Source organism: Temnothorax curvispinosus, unplaced genomic scaffold (genome assembly GCF_003070985.1).
Source record: "Temnothorax curvispinosus isolate PA1 unplaced genomic scaffold, ASM307098v1 QBEX01016509.1, whole genome shotgun sequence".
In the NCBI taxonomy this organism is placed as follows: domain Eukaryota; kingdom Metazoa; phylum Arthropoda; class Insecta; order Hymenoptera; family Formicidae; genus Temnothorax; species Temnothorax curvispinosus.
This window is the reverse complement of record NW_020226289.1, coordinates 229,844-253,946: the sequence shown is the minus strand read 5'-3', so window position 1 is coordinate 253,946 and position 24,103 is coordinate 229,844. Positions and strand designations below refer to the sequence as shown.

The following is a 24,103-nucleotide window of genomic DNA, read 5'->3' as shown; positions in this document are numbered from 1 at the left end:
TATATATATAATTTATTTTATAATATATATTTATATAATATAATTTTATTATTATACATACATATGTATAGTTTTACATATACGTGTGTGGGTGTGTGTATGTATACGTAGGCACTTTTATTCTAACTTACATCGCAAATACGGAAAATCATCGGCTTATACGGATCAATCCGTTAGGATCTCGAAGCAAGATCATCGCTCCTGCGTGAATAAATTCTGTTAGGTTGATAATGTTTGTCTATTGTCATGCGTTTGCTGTGTTATACTAACAGAAATAAATCTTTTTCTAGACACAGTGTGGTATTCATCGTCAGATGAATTTATATTTATATTTAAGATCGTCTCAAGTTTATTTTGAGAAGCTGTACGACTCGTTTTATTGGCTACGGAATATCTGAAGACGATGTTATATATGAGATCTGACTATGAATACCGACCATAGTCAATGAAATAAATCTTATTTCCATAGACATATGGAAATACGATCTTTTATTCTTTTCATATTATGTCAATGATCTTACCACATGACACATAAGAAATGAGGTTGTTTCCAGATCCATGATTTGTATTGAGACGCAACCTGCTCCTCCGCTGAATACTCAATGTTATTCAACATATAATTGATAATATCCGATATCCGCGGACTCATCAATATTCATATTGATTTTTTTTACCAAGGAAACATAGTGACGCGAAAAGTTCGTCGAGCAGATGGAAAATAAGTGTCGAGGAAGGAGAACAGACGGAGTGAAAACGGGAACGAGAGATGAAGTATCCGGGGAAAAGGAAGAAGGAGCAAAACGGGTGTCCGAATTTATATAGATTAACGACGAGGAAAGACACACCGAAGCCAGAACGACTTGGAGCTTCCTATCCTTAATACTCTACCTATGTACAACCCTTAACACACATTCTCTCAAACCTCGTAAATGCTAAAGCGACCCACAGCCTCAGTAAATGTACAAATATCCTCGACTTCGGCGTCTCCTATACGCAATATACACCCGAAAAGCGGCCCATACACGACGCAATTAATTATCGTCCCAAATATATTTTAGGATATGAATAATAATGAATAATAAGTGAGTTTTATAACATGATTAGAATTTATATTATGAGATTAACGATGATATTAATTATGCCAATGAATTGTATCGTATATAGGCCACTTTAGTCCGTCCACCGCGTATTGCGGTTAATAAAATAGAAGAACTAACAAGCTGTTCTCTTGATTCTCGCGAGCGTCATGTGGACGGCCTCATCACTCCCGATTCCATCGCAATGACTGACAGATTATTCAAGAATGCGCAGATTTCTTACAATCATATATTAGGGCGTTGATCCAAAGATCCAGTCTACCGACGACAATCGGAACATTGATGGATCAGAGTACATCCTCCCTCGTTCGCACAAGCGAGCGGATGACAGACCTTTCCTCTTAACATGTCTAATGCTGGTGCGTGGGACTATGGTGTTGCGACCACGCTGGCGGCGACGAGTGATTGAAGTTAACAGATATCGTGACCGGATGTAAAACGGTGTCGGGTCCGGTATCCGGAATGAAGCTCAGATGCGGTCTGATCAGGGACGCCTCGACCGTCAGCGGCACGTAGAAGGATCCGACGTCGTGCAGGGCGAAGATTGGCACCCCGTGGGACGACGAGGACGGTGGCTTGTCCAGCCCGGCGCCGTTCGACACTGGCGGCGAACACGATTTCACCCTCTCCGCCGAGAACCTCTGCTTGATCGAGCTCTTGAACTTGTAGTTGGTCGGCCGGTCCCGACAGGAGACGGTCCCGGTTCCGGGCGGTGTGCTGTGCGAGTGGGTGCTGTGATTGCTGTCGTCACTCACGATCATCGGCGGCGGCACGATCGCCGGTCGCAGCAGCGGACGTTCCGGGTCGCCGAACGAGCTCACGCCCGAGCTCGAGCCGTGGTCCGAGTGGCCGCCGTTGGGCTGACATATCGTCGGAATACTTGTGTGCGAGTAGCCGGCGCCGTTCATCGTACCGTTCATCACTGGCAGCTCGGTGTGCGGGAAGCCTAATCGGTCACCTGCAGCAAATTCGAGCGATTAATTACCGAAACTCCTCTCGAAGCATATCGGGAACTCTCGATCTCTTTGGGGAATAACCCGGACTTTATCAAATTGTATCGAAATTCTAAAACTTGACCGAATACCGGATGTAAGAATAAATCCGTAATCTTCGTGATAACATATAACTAACATTAACTAGCCAAAAGAGAACAGAAAGTCAAAATATCAATTTAACGTCATATTGATCAAATTTACGTCATTTTTTCGTCAATATGACATTACTGTGACTTTTCTGTTTTCTTGGGAAGTTGTACTATGAAAGTTAAATATTACTTCCTCTTTTCAAGACATTACAGTGAACTGATATCTATCGTCGTTTATCGTTATGAACAGATCGAGATGATTAAAGTACACTGTTATCGAAACAAAAGGGCTTTAAGCTGCTTATCTCTTTCGAAAGTTGAACAATACGTACTGGTGGCTACGATTTTGTCGCAGTGCTGCTGCAAATGATTGATGAGCTGTACGCAGAGGGCATCCCTCGCGAAAAAGCCCTCGACCTCGATGAGGAAGTGTATGGTCTCGCTCAGACACTCCTGAAATCCCAGCTTATAATGCTCCGCCGCGGTGGAAGCCGCAGTCGAATGTGACACGCTGTCCACGCTGTCCTCGGGATGCGTGTGCACCGGCGTCACAGGCGAGTGCTTGTTATCTAAGTAAAAAAACATCGCCAATTCTGATAATGATCGATGCCGCGAGTATAACTTGTGTTTGTCATTTTCAGGGAGCATCGCCGAGAGAACGCGTCTCTCTCTTATTCGCGGCCAGCAAACGAAGCGCAAAACTGTTGCATGTTATTGCCAACTCGCGGAAATACAATGCGCGATGTTGCATAAAATATATTCCCGAAATAATTCTGTTTGGGAGAATCGCGAGAAAGGATCGATTAAACGCTCGAGCTCTCACCTTGCCGGAGGCCTTGAAGATGCTTCATGTGGCGAATCGCCATCTCGATGATCTCCGTCTTTTCGACTCTGCCTCGACCCTTCTTCAAGTATTCCGCCGGTATGAGCCTGCTGAGGTCGGCCAGGCAATTGTTCATACGATCTCTTCTCCGCTTCTCGATGATCCTGTGTGACATCGGATCTTGCTGCAACAGAAACGAATACGATCCAATTACCTACCGAACCTTAATAATAACACCTTAGAGCTTTAAAATATTTAGCTTTGTCATGTACAATTATATAATATATAATCTGTCATTATTATTGTAAGGATCTTATTAATATGTAAACGAAGGAATATTATGCCGATGTTTTTTGTAATTTAAATATGTTTAAAACAATATAAATACTCCACAAAGTTTTGAAAAAAAAGTAATATATATGCCAAGGACTTTCTTTAAAAAAAAAACTGATTTTTTGCTTATCTCGCAGTAGTAATGGTCAAGATATGGTCAGACATCGGTATGCGCTTTATTCCCAATTACTTAATCTCTCATTAATTAACATGAAAGACATTTAAAATATCGACCTTCAACTTTTGCGAAGGTTTTTTATCCCATTAGAGTTACAACACGACAATAAAATGTGATCTGACGTTGAGCAATCTTTTACCGGGTCCACCCACGGGTATCTTGAAACAACGGAAAGAGAGAGAAATCGTAATTACGCTATCGCTCGCGAATTAAAACGCGTTATCGTCTTTAAAGGTCACGTCGCAATCCGCCGCTGGAGCTGATTATCTGTACGTGCCGCGTGTCACGATCTCGAGGCACGTATCGCGGTTAGTTAGGTAACCGCTTAATTCGCCGAAATGTTCATCTCTCACCGCGCGAATATGCGGAAAGATAACGTCGGACGGAGCAGTCACGAAGCAAACGTGGTGTAATGGAAAAATCTCGCGCGTTCGACGACAAAATTGCGCGCGACACGCGTGAGAACGCGTTCCCTAATCTTAATTTTCAAGACCGAGCTCTCTAATTGAATCAAATGAATTAAAACGCGCGTATACAACTGAATGCTACGAGTGAATGAACAGCGGCCATCAACAAAACCGGATCTTTCAAGAGCGATCGAAAATATTAAGTAATTTGCAATTCATTTTGTCTTACGACGTTTCAACCAAATCTCCATATTTGCGCTATTTATTTCGAAAATAGTATATTTTAAAATCTTTCGAAAGTTTTTATTTTTAAATTATTATCTAAAGTGCCATGTCACAGACGGATCTTATATAACTAAAATCTCGCTTCAAAAGCTCGAACCTCCACTTGAAAAATAAACAACATGTTTTACTCTTTCGAGATAATCACAATTTTGCTCTCTTAAAGATAATCGACGCAAACCACACTTCGAATGCTTTTATCTGTACAAAACGCCCGTTGGATTCGCTTCAAAACAAATTTTTACAAAAGAATGGAACGAGCGGTCTGTCTCGTATCTAATTATGCGTTTAAAATAGCGAACGGACAAAAGGCGACGTCACAATGACGCCCCGAGATTTGCGCTCATTTACGAGCGCGTATAGCATTCCAATCACGGTAACGTATAACGCTCGTTCCTGGCACGCGCCCAACACGGCGTTTTCCATGAAACTCATTCATGCGAAATTACGCAAGCGATCGGCGGCAATAAATCGGCGCATCCCGTCGTCGGCAACGGGAGCGGAATAGCAGAGGAAGAGCAGAACGACCTGAAAGGCCGTAAATCAAGATGAAAGGATGAAATAGCGGCTTCTCCGAGGATCGCATGTGGGGTAACCTTGGCCAACCTAGATCAAGCTTCTAAGGACGAATTAGAAGTTTTTGGTCAAAACTGGAGCAACCCTAGAAAACACGGCGATAGGACCAACCCTGTCCCAAACTCTTAAAAAAAAAAAAGCAAACTTTCTTTGGAACGAAATGTAACCAGACACTATCCTTCTCAAACTCGCACAGTTAATTAAATGTTACTGATAAAAGAGTCGGATCTAAATTAAATGGAAGAATGCATTCCGATAGCGTTCTAATTCTTCATCCCGCTGCGTATTCGTCTTTCTCGAGAGAGGGAAGGAACGGGATATATCGATTTCGCTCGGTCAGATTGGCGGAAGCGTATTCACCTCTTTATTCAAGCAACGTCTCTTCCTCGGCGGCGGCGAATGCACCGACGCATCGACGTGGCTGTTCGTCGGGTAGTATTGCATGTTCAGGATGTTATCCATACTATGCGTGACCATCCTGCCTCGAGTGGTAAAACACAGGAGAGAAGGGATACCTTCTTATTAAATCTTCTTCCACGAAATTTTCGGAAGCGACAATATCGATCCGCTTAAAGGTCTATATTGCCCTTGCCCTTTAAATATCTGCGATGGGCGCGATGCACGTGTGTACCATTCGAAAGTGAACTTCTATATCGGTGAATGTCGAAATCTATCACGCTGGCTACGATTCACTTTCGAAAAACCGCGAGGAAAACTCGACTCCGGAATTATCTCTTTACGGTCAACGGTTCCCACAAATGATTTGCACTGTATCAGGCAATTGCGCCGGAACACTTTTACAGCTTGTAGCAACAGCTGTTCCACATAGAAGATAAATTTCACCACGAAAAATGTTCGATTTTATAGTTTGTATCTTATAACTTGTATCGTTCGACACAATCATGTATATTGACAGCGTGTTTATTTAAGAGTATTACTACTCAAATTATTAAATTTTATATTAAAGTATAGTCCGACACGCGTTCGACAATATGGCAATTTATTGTCACTTTTATTTAAAGATATATGTAGTTTACATATAATTATACTTTGCATATAATTATATTTTTGAGAATTAAAAGCGCTGCGCGATTATTAAAACTCATTGAGGACGAGAGATTAGCCGGCCACTTAACACACTCGGGACGGGCGATGGCACTCGCTCTCGTTATCGAACAACAATATGCTGTGCGTGCTCGCGAATCGCAGGCGCGCCGACGACTACGAGCCGCAAGCGACGACACTCGCGTTTCTTCAGCCATGCCATCGGGAGGGAGACGTCACGTCGCATCGCATCGCGCCGCGCCGTGCCGCGCCGCGTCGACAACGGCGATGAGGAAGCATCACGTGTCGGAAACGCGATGCATTACGCCCAACACGTGAGGCAACACGCGTCTCTGCCGCGTCACGCCGCGCCGTGCGTCGGATCGAGCCGGGGGTCTTGCTGTTTCTGGCTTTGACACTACTGGGAGTCCCCCCCCGCGGAACCCCTTCCCCCGTATCTGATGGATGGTGCCGTTTGACCACTCCGAATTTTCCTCCTGATGCCGCGCGGACTTTCATGTAAAACCTTATCTTTCTCTGTCACAAGCTGACGCTTACGAATAATTTACGAATGTTTACAAACGACACTTCTAGGAAAGACTTTAACTTATTTAACATTTTACGAGTTCTGCGTAGTTCTGTGTGATATCAATGGATGCGTCAAAAAGAAATGTTATTTTTCTTGGAAAAATTTAACTATTTATTAAGATATTATTAATTATATTTAGTAATTAATTAACGGGACGTCTTAGAAAAGAATTAACTAGAATAATTTCTTCCAGACGTTATACTTGTAAATATTATACGTATGTGAAATTGTAATTTCGCTCATATTAATTACTTATTATATTACATAATTATTTTTATTATATTAATATATAATTATTTGTTATACTTTATTATAGCTTATTTGTATATTATAAAGGAGGGTAATTTTCAAATTTATTGGAGCAGGAGGTGATTATAGTTAATCAGTCAAAGAAATCATCATATGCATTTCGATGTAATTTATATTGCAAATTAGATTCTTACACGTATACATATCATATTACGCAAATCTGCGTAAACACGTTAATGGAATTAATTAATCTTAATATCCGTTTGTATTCACGTCTCTCTGATTGTATATTTAATTGTTACCTTTTCCCAGCATATCGACACATATTATAGTTCATTTAACAAAAACCGATAATTAATATTAATAAAATAAACCAGATGAGATGTGATTAATTATAATTAAATATTTAAAGGCGAAGGAACATTCAGTTAATTAATTATATACTTTAGTTTATCTAGAATAATATAGAAAGAATAATTAATATTTTCAAACAATTACTTACAAAGTTATGCAAAATTTACGCAGAAACAATCATCAAAGTGAAACCATTAGGGTAAATTCCCTTTTTCTAGTTAATTCTAGTAAATCAAATAAAAAAAATTAAGTAACTCTCACAGATAAAAACTGTGATAAAAAAAGCAAGATATAAAAATGTAAGTGTACAATTTATAAAATGAGTATAAAATGAGTAGCAATGTAAAAGAATAAAATATCAATCTGCATTATTAATTATATTTTAATTATGCGCCATTTTGAGTAATGGTTATCAATATTAATACTAATAATATGACAGATTAGAAGAACAACTTGTTGTATAATGTCTCATTAGTCATTACCTTGTGTCTTTTACCGTGCCTGCAAAAGAAGCAGCAGATTTCCTATCGATCGTCAATTTAGAATGTTACGTCTTGGATCTTCGACGTGAAAGTTGGCGAACCAAAGATAACGAACCTTGACATTACTGTCGTGCGACTTCGTTGCCGTTCATTGTTTCGTACATCGACATTGGCGGAATCAAATCTGAGACGGTGTTAAGGTCAACATTCTAAACTGAAAATTATTATACTACTTTTTCTAACCATTTTTATTGTTTTATCGCGATTTACATATCAGCGGAATTGTTAATTGGCTAAACATTGTGGACGTAAATAACGCCAAAAATTAAAAGCGACTCCGTTGAAGTTTCCATTTCAAATAAAATAGGCATATACGTATGTACAGGCTCTGGAGGAAGCGAGAGAAAGGAGGAAAAACACTGAGCTAAACTAAATATTTTGTAAAATTAAACTGTTACTTTAATCAACAAAAATTTACGAAATTTACGCCTTTCTAAGCTTGGCGCGAAATACGAGCTAGACGTCTCTTATTAACTCAATGTACAACAACGTTAAATATTTCTCTGATTAAACATTAACAATATCGGTAACATTAACCGAGATGATGTCATTACGCCTTTGCAAGCACGACATCATTAAAATTTAGAAAGTTGTAAACGACATGACGGCACAGATTTAATTGCATTACTTTATGATTTATTTACTGTCTTACGTTGTAAAAGCGTCATTACATTCCCCATGAATCAGTCCTTCCACTTGCTTTCGACTGTCGTGTGTCATGTGACACGTTTCTCACGTTTGCTATCTATCGGACGTCCGAAGTCCACGGAGATAGATCGTAGGATTTCCCGGTAAAAAGTTCCAACAACCTTTATCTAATTTTATAAAAATTGGTTTACTTAGACATTCTTATCTCCGTCGCTCAATTTATCGATCGAGAGCTAAATTAGACATCTGCTAAAATAAGATGCACACGAAATTAATGAAGAAACGCGCTATCATTATCTAAATTTCTAAATAAAGAGAATCTGTGATGTCATTTAATTTAGAACACGCTATATATATTTCAGTTAAAAATTATTTATCGAAGAACTGAGGTCGATACGATGAGCACATATAAACAGAAGATGCTTGTTCCTTAATTAATTAATAAAAGATAGTCTCCGCGGCATGAGTTTGCTTTCTCCAAATCTGACGTAAATTTTTTCCCGCAGTCCTTCCGCGAAATAAACGAATTCGTTCTATCCTTATTACATGTGCGAAAGCACACAAAACAGCGTAGCGAAATGTTGTTCAGTTATCTTTCCTGCTAATCTCCACCAACGCCAGTTATCGTCATTTCAGTTACAAAGTCTGATGTGATATAATAAATGCGGATAAACACATAACAACATTTGCGATTATGATTTTAATAATCGAGTACGTGATATGAATTCAGAATTATCGCAATGTCTCTCTAGAATTAACCGCTGTAAAATATCATCAACACGCTCCGCTGTCATTATTCACTCTCATTTGCATTACAATTAGAGACTAAAAAAATGAAAAAAATAAAGATAAACAACAAACTCGAATATGTAATTGAACGGGCCGTGGAAAAATACGAATAATTAAAAAGCTGTAAATATTTACAAACAGTTTTTCGTTTCGATCGTATCGCATCGAATTATCACATCTTGATTAATATAATCATCGTACAAATCGCATGTTACGTAAAAATTGTAAGATATACTTTAAGATACAATTCAAATAAATTGTAATTTAACAATATCGCCAATTATCGAGTTCGCTCATTAAATTATAAATCTGCAAACGCAAACAACCGCGAAGCCGAGATAAGCCCAGTGATACAGGACGCTGAGGCGTGTTCGGGAGAACGGCGGGCAGTTATTTGCACATTGACCGGCGTTCGCCTCGAAACAGTGAGAAGAAGTCGACAGAAGAAATCCGACGACGACGACGACGACGACGGAGGAAAAAAAGCGGCGCGAGAACCGCTTTAACGGGGTCGAGTTATCGACATGCCGGATATAACCGGTACTCGGTGATCTCTGCGCGCTCTCGGCATGAAAGCTCGCATTATGACCGAGGGTTTATCGTGCGCGCTGACCGCGGTGGTCCAGCCAGTGTTTTTCAAACGATAACCGGGCATCACCGGATCCCAGCATCTCGGCGACAACAACCGCGGCCGAAGCCTCTTATCGCATCAGCCCGCCTCGTGCGCAAATCTACTTTTGTTTCGACGATCGCCGATACGTCGTTATCCATCTTCGAACGTAATTCAAACGTTGGGGAGTGCGAGATAGTGTTTTACTTTGTAATCTTATGTGTAATACGAAAAACACTTGAATCAGAATACACGCATATATAAAGTATATATTACACATCAAAATACATTACGTAAATAATTACAAGTAAAAACAAAATTATAAATCTTCTAAGTGGGTCTTAAGACAGAATTTAATTTATGATTTTACGTGCTGTGTAATAATGAAAAACAATCGGAGGATTAGAATACATATATGAAACATATATACAAATACGTATATATGAAACAATATATATATATATATATATATATATATATATATATATCAAACTACATGTTTCAAAATATAAAACGTGTAAAATTATAAATAGAATATTTCCCTGAAATCTGACACGAATTATACACAATCATTTAACGTCTTTAACCCAGCATTATTAAAATAAAATATGACAAACAAAAACAAAACTTAATTTAAAATATTCTAGGAATTTTAATTATTACGATTTAAGTTCTCAAATCAAGATTTTATACTTAAAAATTGTGTGTGCTACATATTTCAACTTTAATATAACGACGGGATAAATGCTGCTGTCATACCTCAACACTCTAGCATCTCCAAATGAGTGTTACGCATATAGAATTGTGTCGTATAAAATCTGACTTGGTCCTGAAAGAGCTGCCAAGTTTTCGGGAGATTGAATTATAACACGCACATCAAATGTACAGAAAATGTACTCTTAGACGCGTTTAGAGAGCAATTTCTCTCATTTTTTTTTTTCGAAATAGATTGCTGAAAATTCAACGAGCAGCTTATTACGTTATTAAATAAAATACTATCAGCATGACGCACACAAGTGAACGATGTAAATATCATCCGAAGAAAATCCAACCCTCTTATGCAAATTGACACATGGCGCTGGCGCCGCGTCTATATTTAGACGCAAAAAATGAATTCTTCGACGCATCGTGCCGAAGCAAGTGCAGATCGACGACACGCAAAGTTGGCAAAAAAAAAAAGCCTTCGTAACTTCGCGCCCGGTGACGCCGATACGCGGTTACCGCGGCACTCGCCTGTTACTTCCATCCGCTACTTACCCCCTCGCAAAAACTCTGCGCATTTCTTTCTCATCGAAATTATTACGAGGAACGTGCGCGGATTTACGATCTCGTCGTGGATATAATTTGTGTCGCGCCCCAGATAAGCGGATGGCGTTTCCCGTTTCCTTCGGCCGTCGGGTATTTTTGCCCGTCTGTTGCGAGTGCCATGCAGCCTTGAGGCCGCAAACGTCGACCGGCGTTAAAAATGGTATCTCCATAAATTAAGATTCATTCGGCGAGCAGAGAGCAATGTCGAAACCTCGCGGCGATCGAGAACCTCTCGAAACCTTGAACGGCGCTGCAAGATGTATCGTACTTCGCTCGCGCAACATTCACACTCGCGTAATGTGACCTTTTTTATTAAAATTCATTTAAAATGCATATACGTTGTGTATCTCGAAAGACATAGGCAAGCGTCGGTATCTCTCCGTATTTTTCGAGCCGATCCAACGTTTTCGCCTTCGGTGACTTTCAAATAAGATATTAATAAAAGTAACAAGCGTTATAATTGAAGCATGAAACGCGATTCAATTAGCGTTTTAATTTAATTTGAGCGACACGTGTGATATTCTTGTCGCTTAAAATCGATCACTGGTGTTACTAACGATAGCCGCACATAATTCCTTCTATAATTGCGATTTAAACATTGGAATTTTTCATCAGACATTTTCCGCTAACGTCTCCTCTCAATTTCGACCGATCGATTAAGCAGCGATAACGAACGTCTCGTTGATAACACTTGTTTATCGAGAAATCCCTCTCGGGCGAAAAGAACGATGGCTCATCGGATTTTAAGCCTCGGCACGTTCGGCTGACGTCGCGCTCCCCGGCTGAGTAACACCGCTCACGAGATCGCGTAGGAGACATTAGCGAGAAAGGAACGCGTACGACCACGCTAATCGCGAATGAAGCACACGCGTCGGCGCGGGTAAACACGTCCTGTTTTCACGAAACGGTGACGCATTCGGAAACACGCTATTTTTGTCGTCGCGTGTCCCAGCCGAATATCACGCTCCCGTGCGAGTATAAATGTAGACGAGGGAGAGAAAGAATTTTTGTTGAAGGTTTCCACCGCGAGTGTTCAATCCCGGCAGGCTCCCCCGAGGGAGGCCCGACCCTCTCGAGCAACTTAAGCGGTCGTAGGAGTATAGGCGAACTGAAAAAAAAATACTTTTCAAATCATATAAAATTGATCAGATAAACTGATAAACCGTGCTTGAGTCCACCGCATCGAGGCCACCGATTTAAAAAATTCTATTTTGAAAAAAGCATATTTTTTAATAGGATTTCAAGTCTTGGGATAAATTTTGTAATTTATAATTACTTACAACTATTAACTTATACTGGCTCCATTTTTATGGCTTCAAACTAATAAAAAATAAAAAAATTCAATTTTTTGAAGTTTCTAAAATCCTATAACCCTTCAATACTCGAGATGATCTAATCGCGTGACACTCCGTGTAGATAAATGCGAGATATATAATAATATTCAATAATATAATTTCAACGAAAATAATAATCGTACATATTTAGCTTATCGGGGAGAGAGAGGGAGGAAATCTCGTTCGATACACTTTCTCCAAAAGTGTAAAAGCAAACGAAAGAAGCGTACCTCCGCACATTTCCCGCAAATCTTTCTCGTAAATTTGCACAAAATCGTATGATAGGGAAACCGATAAGCCACGTGCCGGTCGTATTTTAATTTGCAATGAAAATGGCTGTCTGTGTCATTTAAACGCGGCCGCCGCGGGGCGTTCTCTCAGTGTGCAAATCGCTTTATGTGACATTTGACAAGTGTTATTTGGATACGCGAGTCGGCTATTATTGGGATCGTTTCACGTGATGTTTTCATGAAGTTTTAAACAACGTAAGAGACGAGTAGGCTTCCCGCTGCATTCCACCGTTGCAAGAAAACATTTCCGCTGGCAAAAGTCCGAGCTGGCAGTAACACGCTAATCACAATTAATTAATTCAATTAATGATAATCAGACCGCGATTAATTAAAGAGCCAAGTTGTTCAAGTGCGACTAATTATGCAAGGGCAGCTGAATCTATTTCAATGCAAAAGTTGAATTTGATGTACGGAATGACTAAAATATAAGACACTTGATCTTGGTGCAAAAACATTTCAATTAATTTGATATGCAGTTTATTAATAAAAAAATAAATTTAATTCAATACTCTATTTATATAAATATTATTAGTAATTAATAAATCTGTAAAAAAGTAATAATAAAATACAAATTTCTTCGTCAGCCTGAAACATATAAAATTGTCTAATCGGTGTCCAAACTCTTGCCTGAGGAACCCCACGTACCACGTGTAACGTATGCTCTACACCACTTGTTTACGCATATATATTTAACGCTATCATCACGTCGGTTCATAGTACGATTGTAACCCCCGATCGGCTATCGAGAGAGCTCCGTTATCGACGCCGTTAATAGCCATCGCGCGAAGTCCACTGCGCGATATTCAGCGACGGCCGGGTTATCCGATTCGCGGAAATCTCGGAATAATCACGGTTGGGCCTCTATACGTCAAAAGCCCGACGATATCGCCGCTCCGTCGTCACCCGGGGCTCTAACGAGCCTCACATCACGTGGCACGTGACGTAAGATTGTCGTGACCCTCGAGAGTCGCAGATTATCTACTCTGCGATGTTTGATCACCGGATCATTAAAGCCACCCCCATGCGTACGTAAGAAAAAAATTGGACAATCGAACAAATATTCATAAGGGTAAATTTAACGAGCCTGGCAAAAGATTTTCGGGCAATTCAAGAGATGCGGGACTAATTTCACATAAATTGCGACTTCGAACAAACTCCGATTAGCTTATTAGACTAACGACTCGTTGAGAAAAACCTACGGTATTTTCATAGACGTACCTATATATAACAGACTGAGCATTCCCATTGAAGAGCTTCCGGCAAGCATATCTTCTGTTCGGACAGAAGATGTATTGTATAAGCTTGCAGTGACACTTTTCCTTTTCTAACATTTAGGACACAATTAGAAAAGGAAGCGCCGCTGCAATTGATAATTAATTGATAATAATACTAACAAAAAATCTTCAAAACATATATACGATAGAAAATATAGGAAGTGCGATAAATACATATAAAGTACGCTGCGAAAGTCAGTTGCCTCACTGCACTGGTCGAATTGATAGCCCGTCCCGGATAGTAGGGAAGTCCAGGTTCCAACCCTCTGGCCAAGGTGTTATTTTTCGCAACATACCTTACCTATATATTTTGTATCCTACCACATCTCCCATATTTTTCAACGTGTACCTCCTACATTTTAAACATTTATGTTAGTATTATTAAATTAATTATCAATTTAACTATTTGAGAAATATCTGTGTGCGTCAGCTATATGAGACCTACAATTTAACGCCGATTTCGAACATAGAAAGGTCCTCTCTAGCAAGATACTCGGTGGGGTGCCATTACCTTCCAAGAGGTGACGATCGAATAAAAACCAACGATTTTTGATCGGATTTAAACTCAGATCTTCGGCTCTTTAGAGCAGCGCACTTCTCTCTGCGTCACGATCGCCACAGTTTGTTTATAAGTAGACAAGTCACTTATTTCCTATTTAATGTTGTTTTAGTCGAAATCGAACTCACTGAGCCGATGAATACGGAGCGCGGAGCTTGTAATTCTCTAAAAGCCGCGTTTAATCACGATAAACATTCGTCCGAACCAGGGCATTGTTCATCAAATTAATGAATTGTTCGTTAACATGTTTGTTTACTGCAGAAATATATCTTTCATCACGTTCAATTCTTCTACATAAATAAGTAAAATCTGTCTGTAAAATTAACGCATCTAATTAACGCGCAGAGTTCAGTGGATCTATAGCCAGATGGAGTCACTGGGAAGGTAGATAGATAGAAGGTATATATAATAAATATAGAAATAAGAGGCATCTGATCAATCCGAGACATGATTTACATGCATCAATTTCATTATAACACTGATGTAAAATCGGTTCTCAAGTCGAAGAATCTTTTACATGTTTATTTCCATAATTCTAATTACTTTTACGTTAAGATCCTATACGTCGGTGTAGTTTTTATTCGCATTGCACAACGATAATTTCCCGTGTCGTCTCAGAAAAATCTAAAATTTCACCTAATGTTACATTTGGCTTTCAGCGACCGACATAAACGGTGATAGTTGCATTAATACTGTTGAGTAAAAACAGCTGATTGGTCAGACGTGAGTCCCCGCAGGCGAAAGTCAAACAGCACGTAACACGTGCACGAGCATGGAGAAATAAGGGAGGAAAAGAGACAGAGAGAAAGAGAGATACGAAGACCGGGAAAAAAAACGGAACGTGATAAATGCGTATCGCGACACGCGTTGAGTCACGCGGTAATTCCGCTCGCGCGGTGCCCGATGGCGATGGCACGTGAAACTCGGCCTGTATTCGAGGCCTTACTTACGGACAATCAGGCCGAAATCGGAGACCGTCGCGCTTCCGGCGCGGCCGGAATATCGCGCGCGGAAAGTTTCGGAAACACATTGCGAAACACACACAAAGCGGATCGCAAAATTGACGAGTCTAATGCTTTAAAAGCGCGCCGTTCCTGGCGATCGGCTACGTCACATCTGTTCGCTCTTATCTCGCCCCGCGAAGTATTTTTCCGTTCGCCGTCAGATACGTTCGGCTTTCGCCGAATCTGTAGCTCCTAGGTATATTAATATGCGTATATGCTTTCGTCCCCTCGCGAGCTACACTTTACTTTGCCTCACGCGACGTTTGGATGTTATGTAATTACGGTTGCTGTGATTACTTATCGCCATCGCGTGTAATATCACGAGATTAGAAATCGAGCGAAGCGAAAAAAATTATCGTCAACTTCACGCGAAGCGTCTCATATCACTTTTAATTAAATCAATGAAGAGGAAAAATCGTTTCGCTTTTTATAATTGACTCCGCAGATGTAAATATATTGCAATATATCGTCCGCGCGCGAGGCTGATTCTGCGCCAACGGATCTCTCTCGATATAGCTCGAGATTAAATGCGGCCCGCGACGAATTTAACTTGGAAGACCTAACTGTTACGATAAACGTGTACACACGTACTCTAATTTTGGCACGTTTGCCATTTGGATCAACGACTTCTCATTTTCAACGTTCGCTGCGACACTGACTGCTATGAGAAAAGATATTCGGGATCAGAAACGACATATTTATTGCCTGTTTGCACGAGTATACATCTTCAAGTTCTAAGGTCGAACATCTCGAAAAATATTAGGAATGTATTAAATAGTAAGTGTTCGCTTTTGGAAAAAATATTAACCACGATTTTTCAAAAATACTCTACCATCTGCTATCGTTTTTAAGAATTATGAAATATTTTCATGACTTAAAACTTATTTAAAAACAAAATCAGCTATGTATAAAAATTTCGAGATTATCAGAAATGGTGCTGACATTTAAAAAAAATTTGATATTTTTGAAAAATCTGTGAATATAACAACATAAAAACCTTAAAACTTTTATTTCGAGCTTTTTTTCTTATCGTTCCTACAATGTTAACTAGAAATATAAAATTCGATTTATTTTTCAGAGGAATGTTTTAACTCTTAACATGCGCAAGAGCACTTATAAAAAAGTAAATGTTGTCTTGTAATTAATATATACTCCAACACGTTCAAAACTTATCAAAATCAGGGAGAGAAACACTTGTGTTTCCTTATTAGACATTTTCATACATTACATAACAATCTTTATAAAATCGAAAAAAAAAAAAAAATCAGTTCATGTCGAATTTGCTGTATAATTTTTCATATCAATTTTTTATTGCATGATTTATTATAGCATGATATTTCTTACTTAATGTTCGTCGTGTCCGGTTGACAATTTTCCGCGGTATCTAAAAAAAGGATCTCGGAAATCGAGGCACATGCCGTGCCCATTAAACGAGATGCTCCCAGGGCTATTCCTTGCACGTGACGTCGTTGCGAGCATTATTTGGGTCGCGTGCGATCGTCGTCACGGCCCGATCACTTTTCCACGAGTATTTTTCTGGTCACGTCATTCGTTTCCAAGAGCGTCGCCGCCACGTGATGCCGACTTGGATATTTTAATGGAAATAAGCGAAGGCGGCGGACGCGGACGCGCGCATAAACTCTCCTCGGGCGCTTCAAACAAATCAGAACCAACGGAAGCGGAAACTCGTCTCGGCCTTATATACCAAGCCTTATACGCGCGGGAAAGTGTCCCCTTTTTATTAAACTTGAAATATTCTGCGTGTTGCGTTAAAATAAGAGATATGTAGTTTTACATAATAGAGTGCGCTCCAGAAACTACTTTCTAATTATTTATCTCAATAACCATATAGATTAAAATCAATTATCACATTTCTTCTTTCATTTCCTAAAAGTTTATAAACGACCATTTTTCTATTATATGTTGTTATATTACAGATTACAATTATAACCACAATTAATGTTTTCTCTCAAAATAATATATTTTTCACAATGTCCTAATAACTAAAAAAATTTTCAATAGACTTATATTTTCAATGATAATAATTGGTGAATTAATAACATGAAGCTTTAGTATTATATAGTAATACAAATTTTAATTTTTTAATGTAATAATATATGGAAATGTTCACATTTATTTCTAATTTTTAAAGAGAAAAAAGTCTATCTTTCAACTTGTTATCCTAGCTTAATCCCTTAAATCGTTTCACGTTATCAACCTTATAATTTTAACATGGTACTTTATTAGAGTATAATTTGTGTGGTTGTTTATCGTTAAGAAATATATTCCTTTTCCCGGATATCCCGCGAAGTCTATATTAGCTCATGACGCGTTTCTGGATGCAGTGGGACGATATCAGGCAGCCGCCTTTCGAAACTCATCACCGTGCGAAGCAACCGACGCGCGCTCGACGCAACAATTCCAGAAAGCGACGAGGAGAAGCGCGTGACTCGAATTATCTCGTTCGCCACGTGCAGCTCACGAGGGAAAGAGCGACAAAGATAGAGAAACCTGAGGCAGAACAGCTCACGGAAGCTTCACGGAGGTAGCTCACAGCTACCTCGGTTCCTGACGCCAAGAAGCACATTTTCAAACGGTAGAACGCACTCATAATAATTTTTATTAAAATGTAAAACGCGTAAAGTTCTTAAAAAATAATACAACTAAATAATCGAATGCGTGTAAATGTGTATGCGCCCTAATAATTAAAATTTAACAGATTTATATCTATTATTATAACAATTAATATAATTGTTTAAGAATTAATCGCTGACTATATGCGCTGAAAGAAAAGTCGGAAGCACGTATTTTTTAATTTGGCTTGAGGGCTTGGCCTAAGAGCCATTTTCTCCGTTTCTGACGAGGCAGCGAAATTTCTTCCGGCTGCCGTCGAGCAAGTGTAATCGTGCACGGGGTCCTGATTCACAGCCATGACCAAGAAATCGGGGTATTCCCGCGAATGAATCGGCCGAGGATGGCGAAGGAATTCGCTTTGGTATCGCAAGAAGCACCCATACGTTTTTATTTCGTGCGTGCCGTCACGTGCGCGCACGCGAAAGCCCCGATCTCTCTCTCCTCTCTTTCGTCACGTAAGGAAAAAAAAAATTTAAGGCCGCAAATCAACGCAAGGACATCTTTGATTTTCGGATGACCATTCGTGAGGACGACGTGAGTAATTCAACGAACGCAGACCGACATTACTAGACAGACGCTGTTTTACATAATTTGCCGACGCAAAGCGGATTGGGCACGCTTAACCAGCGACGCGATTCATCTTTTATAATCCCGATGCGTGATAAATGAGAAGAAGAGAGAGAATTATGCAATTCGAGGATTCACTCGACGTTGCGCAAGGGTGGATAAAAGCGCGAAAGATTTCCTGCTCGTCTTTCTTTCGCTAATGCGATTACATCGGCGGTCATCGTAGCGAACGCGAGAGCTCTTTGAATATCACAGTCATTCGCGCGAATACGATTTTGGAAATCAATAATGTGCATTCAATTAAAATAAATCACTAATCGTTTTGAATTATTCTTGAAATAAATATAGCCTTTTAGAGAGAATGATTTACGAGTTGGATAGAATAATAACGTAAATCACTTCTCAGACGAACTCCATTACCATTGCTTTCTCCTAACTGTTGGAATTATATGTCACCATAGGAGAGAGAGAGAGAAAGAGAAAGAGAGAGAGAGAGCCCGAACAAACGTTCTTTCTAATTGAGACCCGTATAATCATCGCAACATCTCGAGAAGACATCTAGTCACGGTTCCGAGCTACTTCCTGACTACGAAGTCCCTTGGTTTGGTAAGAGCTCGGCGATTGCACCACGAGAGAAAGAGGAGAAATTTGCCGAACAGATTCCCGGCTGGATAAACCCACGGAAGATCGTATGGTCACTTGGCGAACACTGCTCGATCATCAGCATCGCCTTGCAATGCGGCAAAGTGCAACGAGACGTCTCAGATTTGTCGAAACAAAAATATAATATATTGTATACATACCTATATTAGTATTTTTTTAAATAATAGAAATTAAATTACGATAAGTTTACGTAGCACGTAACTACCACTAAACGCAACATGATGAATTGTCGACCATTGTTACTCGGAACCTTGGCACGAAAACGGCATTTAACGGAAAGTGGCCTATATAAATATATTGGAAACACGTGTGTCACAAGCGGCAGAAACATCGCGTCAACTAGCAGTCCTCAGCCTCGCTTATCGCTACTACTATAAAAAGCGCGGACTATAAATACAACGCTGATAATACAAATACTAAGTTCCTAGAAATAATTACAATGCATATCGAATATTATCAGAACTTACGTATATGTTTTGTATACTCATAATTATATAGATAAAATATTAAAAAGTTTTAATGACACGTTTTTTTTCCGACGGTTAAAAATATTGACGTTCACGTGTCGACAATTTCTGATAAGAATTTAGCGTGCTCGACATCTCCGATGTCCGATTTCGCGCGATCGCTGTGTCACAATCGTCGTTTTCGGGACGTGACGTGACTAACGCACGCCGTCGCGGCACACGTCGTTGCGTCATCGCTGATTCGACAACACGGAAAACCTTTCTCCACGTCGCGATGGCCTGAATACCTCGCGATTTCTTATATACTTCGATTTCGGAGTCGTCTTCCAGCCAAGAAAACCGATAAGAAAAAAGCGAACCCACAGCAGCGAAAACGCGAAAAGTGAGAATTGAAACGAAAGAGCAACCCTTTCTCCGTCGATTTGAATTAAATTCTTATAGAATGCTTCCTGAAATATATTTTGTGTTTGTCTCAGAAAAACTAAGCATCCGCTATATCGCTATATAATTTTCATAATTGTAGCAAAAATTAAACATTATAGAAAACAATGAAAATAGCAAAGATGGAAAAGATAGAGATTTTTTTAAATTAAAACACGGTTTTTTAAATGTTAATGGACGGGATATAGATTATAATTTCCTATATTTTTCTTCCGAATTTATATATATAATTAAAAAATACAATTTTTTTTTCTCAGCGGATTATTTATTATTATAGCCGAGCAAATACAACGAGATTATAATTGGTCTTTCTTTACTCGCGCGTAATATTTGCCTGTGACTAACGCGTTGCATCTCTGCATATAATTTTCTCAACACCGAAGTATTCGTACGCTTTCATTTAAGCAAATGTTGTGAAACACGGTAAAAATAGTCGATGGATATCTGACGAGAGTGACAGACACAAAAGAAACGAAACGCGAAGCGCAGCACCGCGTTGCTTAATATTTCGTTTCGGTTGGCACGAAATTATACTTGTTATAAAGCCGATCGTGGTACAAATGAGCTCATATGACTCACCCTGGAGACCTTCTTCTTGGTGTAAACCTCGTCATCCTCCGAGGCCGTCGCGAAGTTCAGGTTGCCCTCGCAATATCCAGCTCCGATACCCATTCTGTATATCTCGTCCTTGCAGGATCTACCATCCAGACTGAAAAAAGAACAGAAAATACATACGATTAATCATCCTACAATATTATTGACCCAAAAACGTAAGGTAAGGTAAGTTGTCGATCAAATGATACAAGTCGATGTTTCCATCCGTTTTTATGCTTACGTTAGACATATATACGTAAACATGAAAAATAATTGTACAAGTTATACATTTATATATATATAAAATTTCTTTGAATTTTACTCGGAGATAAACTATTCTCAAAATTCTCTCGTTTGATCTAATAACTATTATTTCCCATAAGTTAAATTCTACGCTAATTATGGCGTTCGATCCTTTTATATCATATTAATAAAAATAAAAATTATTTTATTATCTCAAAGGGAAAATGCACCGCGTCACGTGCGTCATGATTCTATCAAGAAGCTAAATGGATCCGCTTTGCGCGATGCTTACGCAACCACTCGACACGAATGTTTCAGTCAATAACCCTGTGCACGTCCCTTGCCCCGTTATAGATTTTCCGCTGTAAATAGAGTGAACGGGTAAAGCACGAGGCTCCGGCGCATTATTGATAAGCCCGGCAATGTCGTCGCTTATGAAACTTGCAGGCGACACCGTTTCCCTAGTCCGTCGTAGTAGTCGTACGTTACGACGGTACGTCGAGGGAGCCTCTCGGCATTCTCGTAGCCCTTCCTTGTACGACGTGAATTTTTAATGGATTAAAGAGTTCTCCGCCGCGGCATGTTCTTCGCATGCATGTGACACAGATACGTAATTTCGCTGAGGCAGTCAGAAGGCCGTCGGCAGCGGTAATCCGCTAATAAGCCATCAGAAATCGGGTCTCATCCGACGCTTAATAATTTATGCGTCACGAGGACAGAGCCATGTGACCAACCTCATCCTTTTGAGAAAAAAATCGGTCAAACCCCCGTTTCTATCGCATTATCGTACGTGTACTAGAATAGAGATTCTTCAATTCGTCACAATTGTAACGAATTACAGACTTACATTTTTAACGTGTCAATGTCAATAATAAACGCTTACGTCAGCGATAGGTTCCACTAATTAGTTATTTTGAGAAACAGTGTGGAATTGATGGCGTCATTTCTCTCAACCTATTTCCATTGACTTAACTATGGGTATTAATATATTACTCCATGAATGTTTAATGCAGTTAAGTAAAAAATTATTGATCAATTCGGAAATAATAAATGATAAAATCTGTCTTGAAAGGCAACTATTTCTGAGAAATAAGACCTATTTTTACATTCTTAAAGATCATATTCTTTAATTAAACACGTTACGTCTTATATTGAAAGACAAACAATCGAAAAAACATTCATAAGAAAAAAGATTTAAATTTTCATATCGCCAATTTGCTATTTTCTAGCGCAATTCCCAAAAGTAATCACATTTCGCAAGAGTCGTATAATTTTACAACAATAACGATGATTAGCTTTATGTTTATCGCGTTCGCTCGTACGAGAGTTCAAGGCCGGAGTTGTCGATATCGTCGATATCCGACACGAGAATGGATAAGCCCTCCATCGCGAAGAACAACGCAAGGTCGGACTTCTTGCGAAATTTTTACGGCTCGCGGAGCTGAAAGCTAAAAATTTCTTAGAAAAAGAGGAGGAAAGAGTTGCGAAAGTAAGTGGTGCGGAGTTAAAAAATTTCGAGGAAAACGATCGCGCGCTCGTAAACGCGAATAAAACTGCGCGAGATCGGCACGAGCGTCTGGACCTGGGTCAACGAAATGTCCGGCAACGAGCGACGAGCGGAGGCGCAGCAAAAAAAAGAGATAGGAAAAAAGAGGAGCACAGGCGAAAGAAACGTGGGCTTGCATGCAGTTTCCCGCGGTGCCACGTGAACCGCACGGCCGCGGTTCACAGCCGGGGGCATTCTTTTTATCACGCGTGCTCCTCTTACGACGACGGCGCGCTTACTTAAGTACGTCGCGCGTCGGGCGGATTATAGGCGAGCAAGCGCCTCGTGCATCCGCACGTGGTTGACATTTTCCGGCATGTGACTAGGGCCGCCTGCCCCTTTCCAGCGCGCGTCGCGAACCGTGCCGCGTTCTTTCACACGCGTCGCCGACATCGGTTAGACACCACCTGTGTGCACCTGCGGCTGCAGCGTACCACGCATCCTCGTGAAACGCTCGCTATTGTATAGCGGTATTATATTGCACATATAACTACCACGTGTGCCCCGAATAGGATCGCACTAATGCAAACGGTGCGAGATTAATCGCGACATTCGATATCGAGGCCTAGTATCGATGCCACACCTGGCGTCGCAAGAGAAGTGTATACAATTTTATGAGGAACCAGGTTCGAGTCCACTAGAGCCATGGAATGTTTTTCCGAAAGCTGCGCCCCTCCGTGCAAGATTGAGGCCCTTGTGCGGAGAAAACTGGGCTCCGTCTTTCGGAAAGAGACGTTAAGCCGTGGGTCCAAAGGGTTAAGTGAAAGGAGAAAGGTTACAGATCTCTTGAAAAGTATAATAAATTGTTGCATATATTGCATAACGCAAGATGTTTAACTACAGACCCTCGAATAACATGATTAATTGGTTTCGTGTTATTGAAAACTATGTTATATATATTCGAGACTTAGGATTCATACAATTTCGGAGATCACGTTCCGTGCTATTGAAAACCGTGCAATTCTCAAGACTCCAGATCCATTTAAGATTGGTTTCAGGGATTATTTTTAAAAAACTTTAATTGTCAATTTGTTACCGTGCTATTCGAGACTCCGTGCAATTCAAATACCATGTGATTCGATGGTCATCTGTATCTTAATTCTCATGATTTCTTTTGATGAAAATTCTTAGAATTTTAACATAATAAAATAAAAAAAGTAATGGCTCTGGAATACATTAATATTTACAATTATGTAATTCACATTATCATACAAAATTCGTATTAGTTTTTAAAATAAGTATGAAAGTAAAATAAAATAAAGCTTGAAAGAAAGTAAAGTTGATAATTCGATAATAATAATGAATTATTCAATAAAGAATTTAAAATGATTATATCGTTTCCTATAATATTGACAATGCTAATTATTCGAACTTTCAAGAAGCGAGACAGCGCGTCATTATATCTACAATACCTCATAATAATGCAATCAATATCAGCGGACATCAATAACTTCGGGATATCAAACAAAAGACCAACAGTAACGTCACAATATCGAAACATCGAGAAGAAAGTATCGGTATGTCGTCATTGTCAATACTTTCTTATAGGTATGACACGCCTGCACGCGCGTGCA

At 39.7% G+C, this 24,103-nt stretch overlaps 1 protein-coding gene across 2 annotated transcripts in view; it reads right to left on the bottom strand.

Moving 5' to 3' along the window:
- Positions 1-49: 49 nt before the first annotated feature.
- The window catches only part of LOC112466705 (transcription factor cwo), a 40,475-nt gene continuing 16,421 nt past the window's right edge, over positions 50-24,103 (bottom strand). Inside the window, exons 2-5 of one of the 2 annotated variants that reach the window (XM_025034948.1) lie at positions 20,726-20,855; positions 3,005-3,188; positions 2,514-2,750; positions 50-2,055 (exon numbers count right to left, since the gene is read on the bottom strand). In XM_025034948.1, coding sequence (XP_024890716.1) covers positions 1,448-2,055; positions 2,514-2,750; positions 3,005-3,188; positions 20,726-20,855 — 1,159 coding nt within the window. In that variant the 3' untranslated portion in view covers positions 50-1,447. Of the gene's footprint in view, positions 2,056-2,513; positions 2,751-3,004; positions 3,189-5,140; positions 6,019-20,725; positions 20,856-24,103 lie in introns of those variants that run through there. The other variant, XM_025034949.1, reaches the window with a different exon arrangement.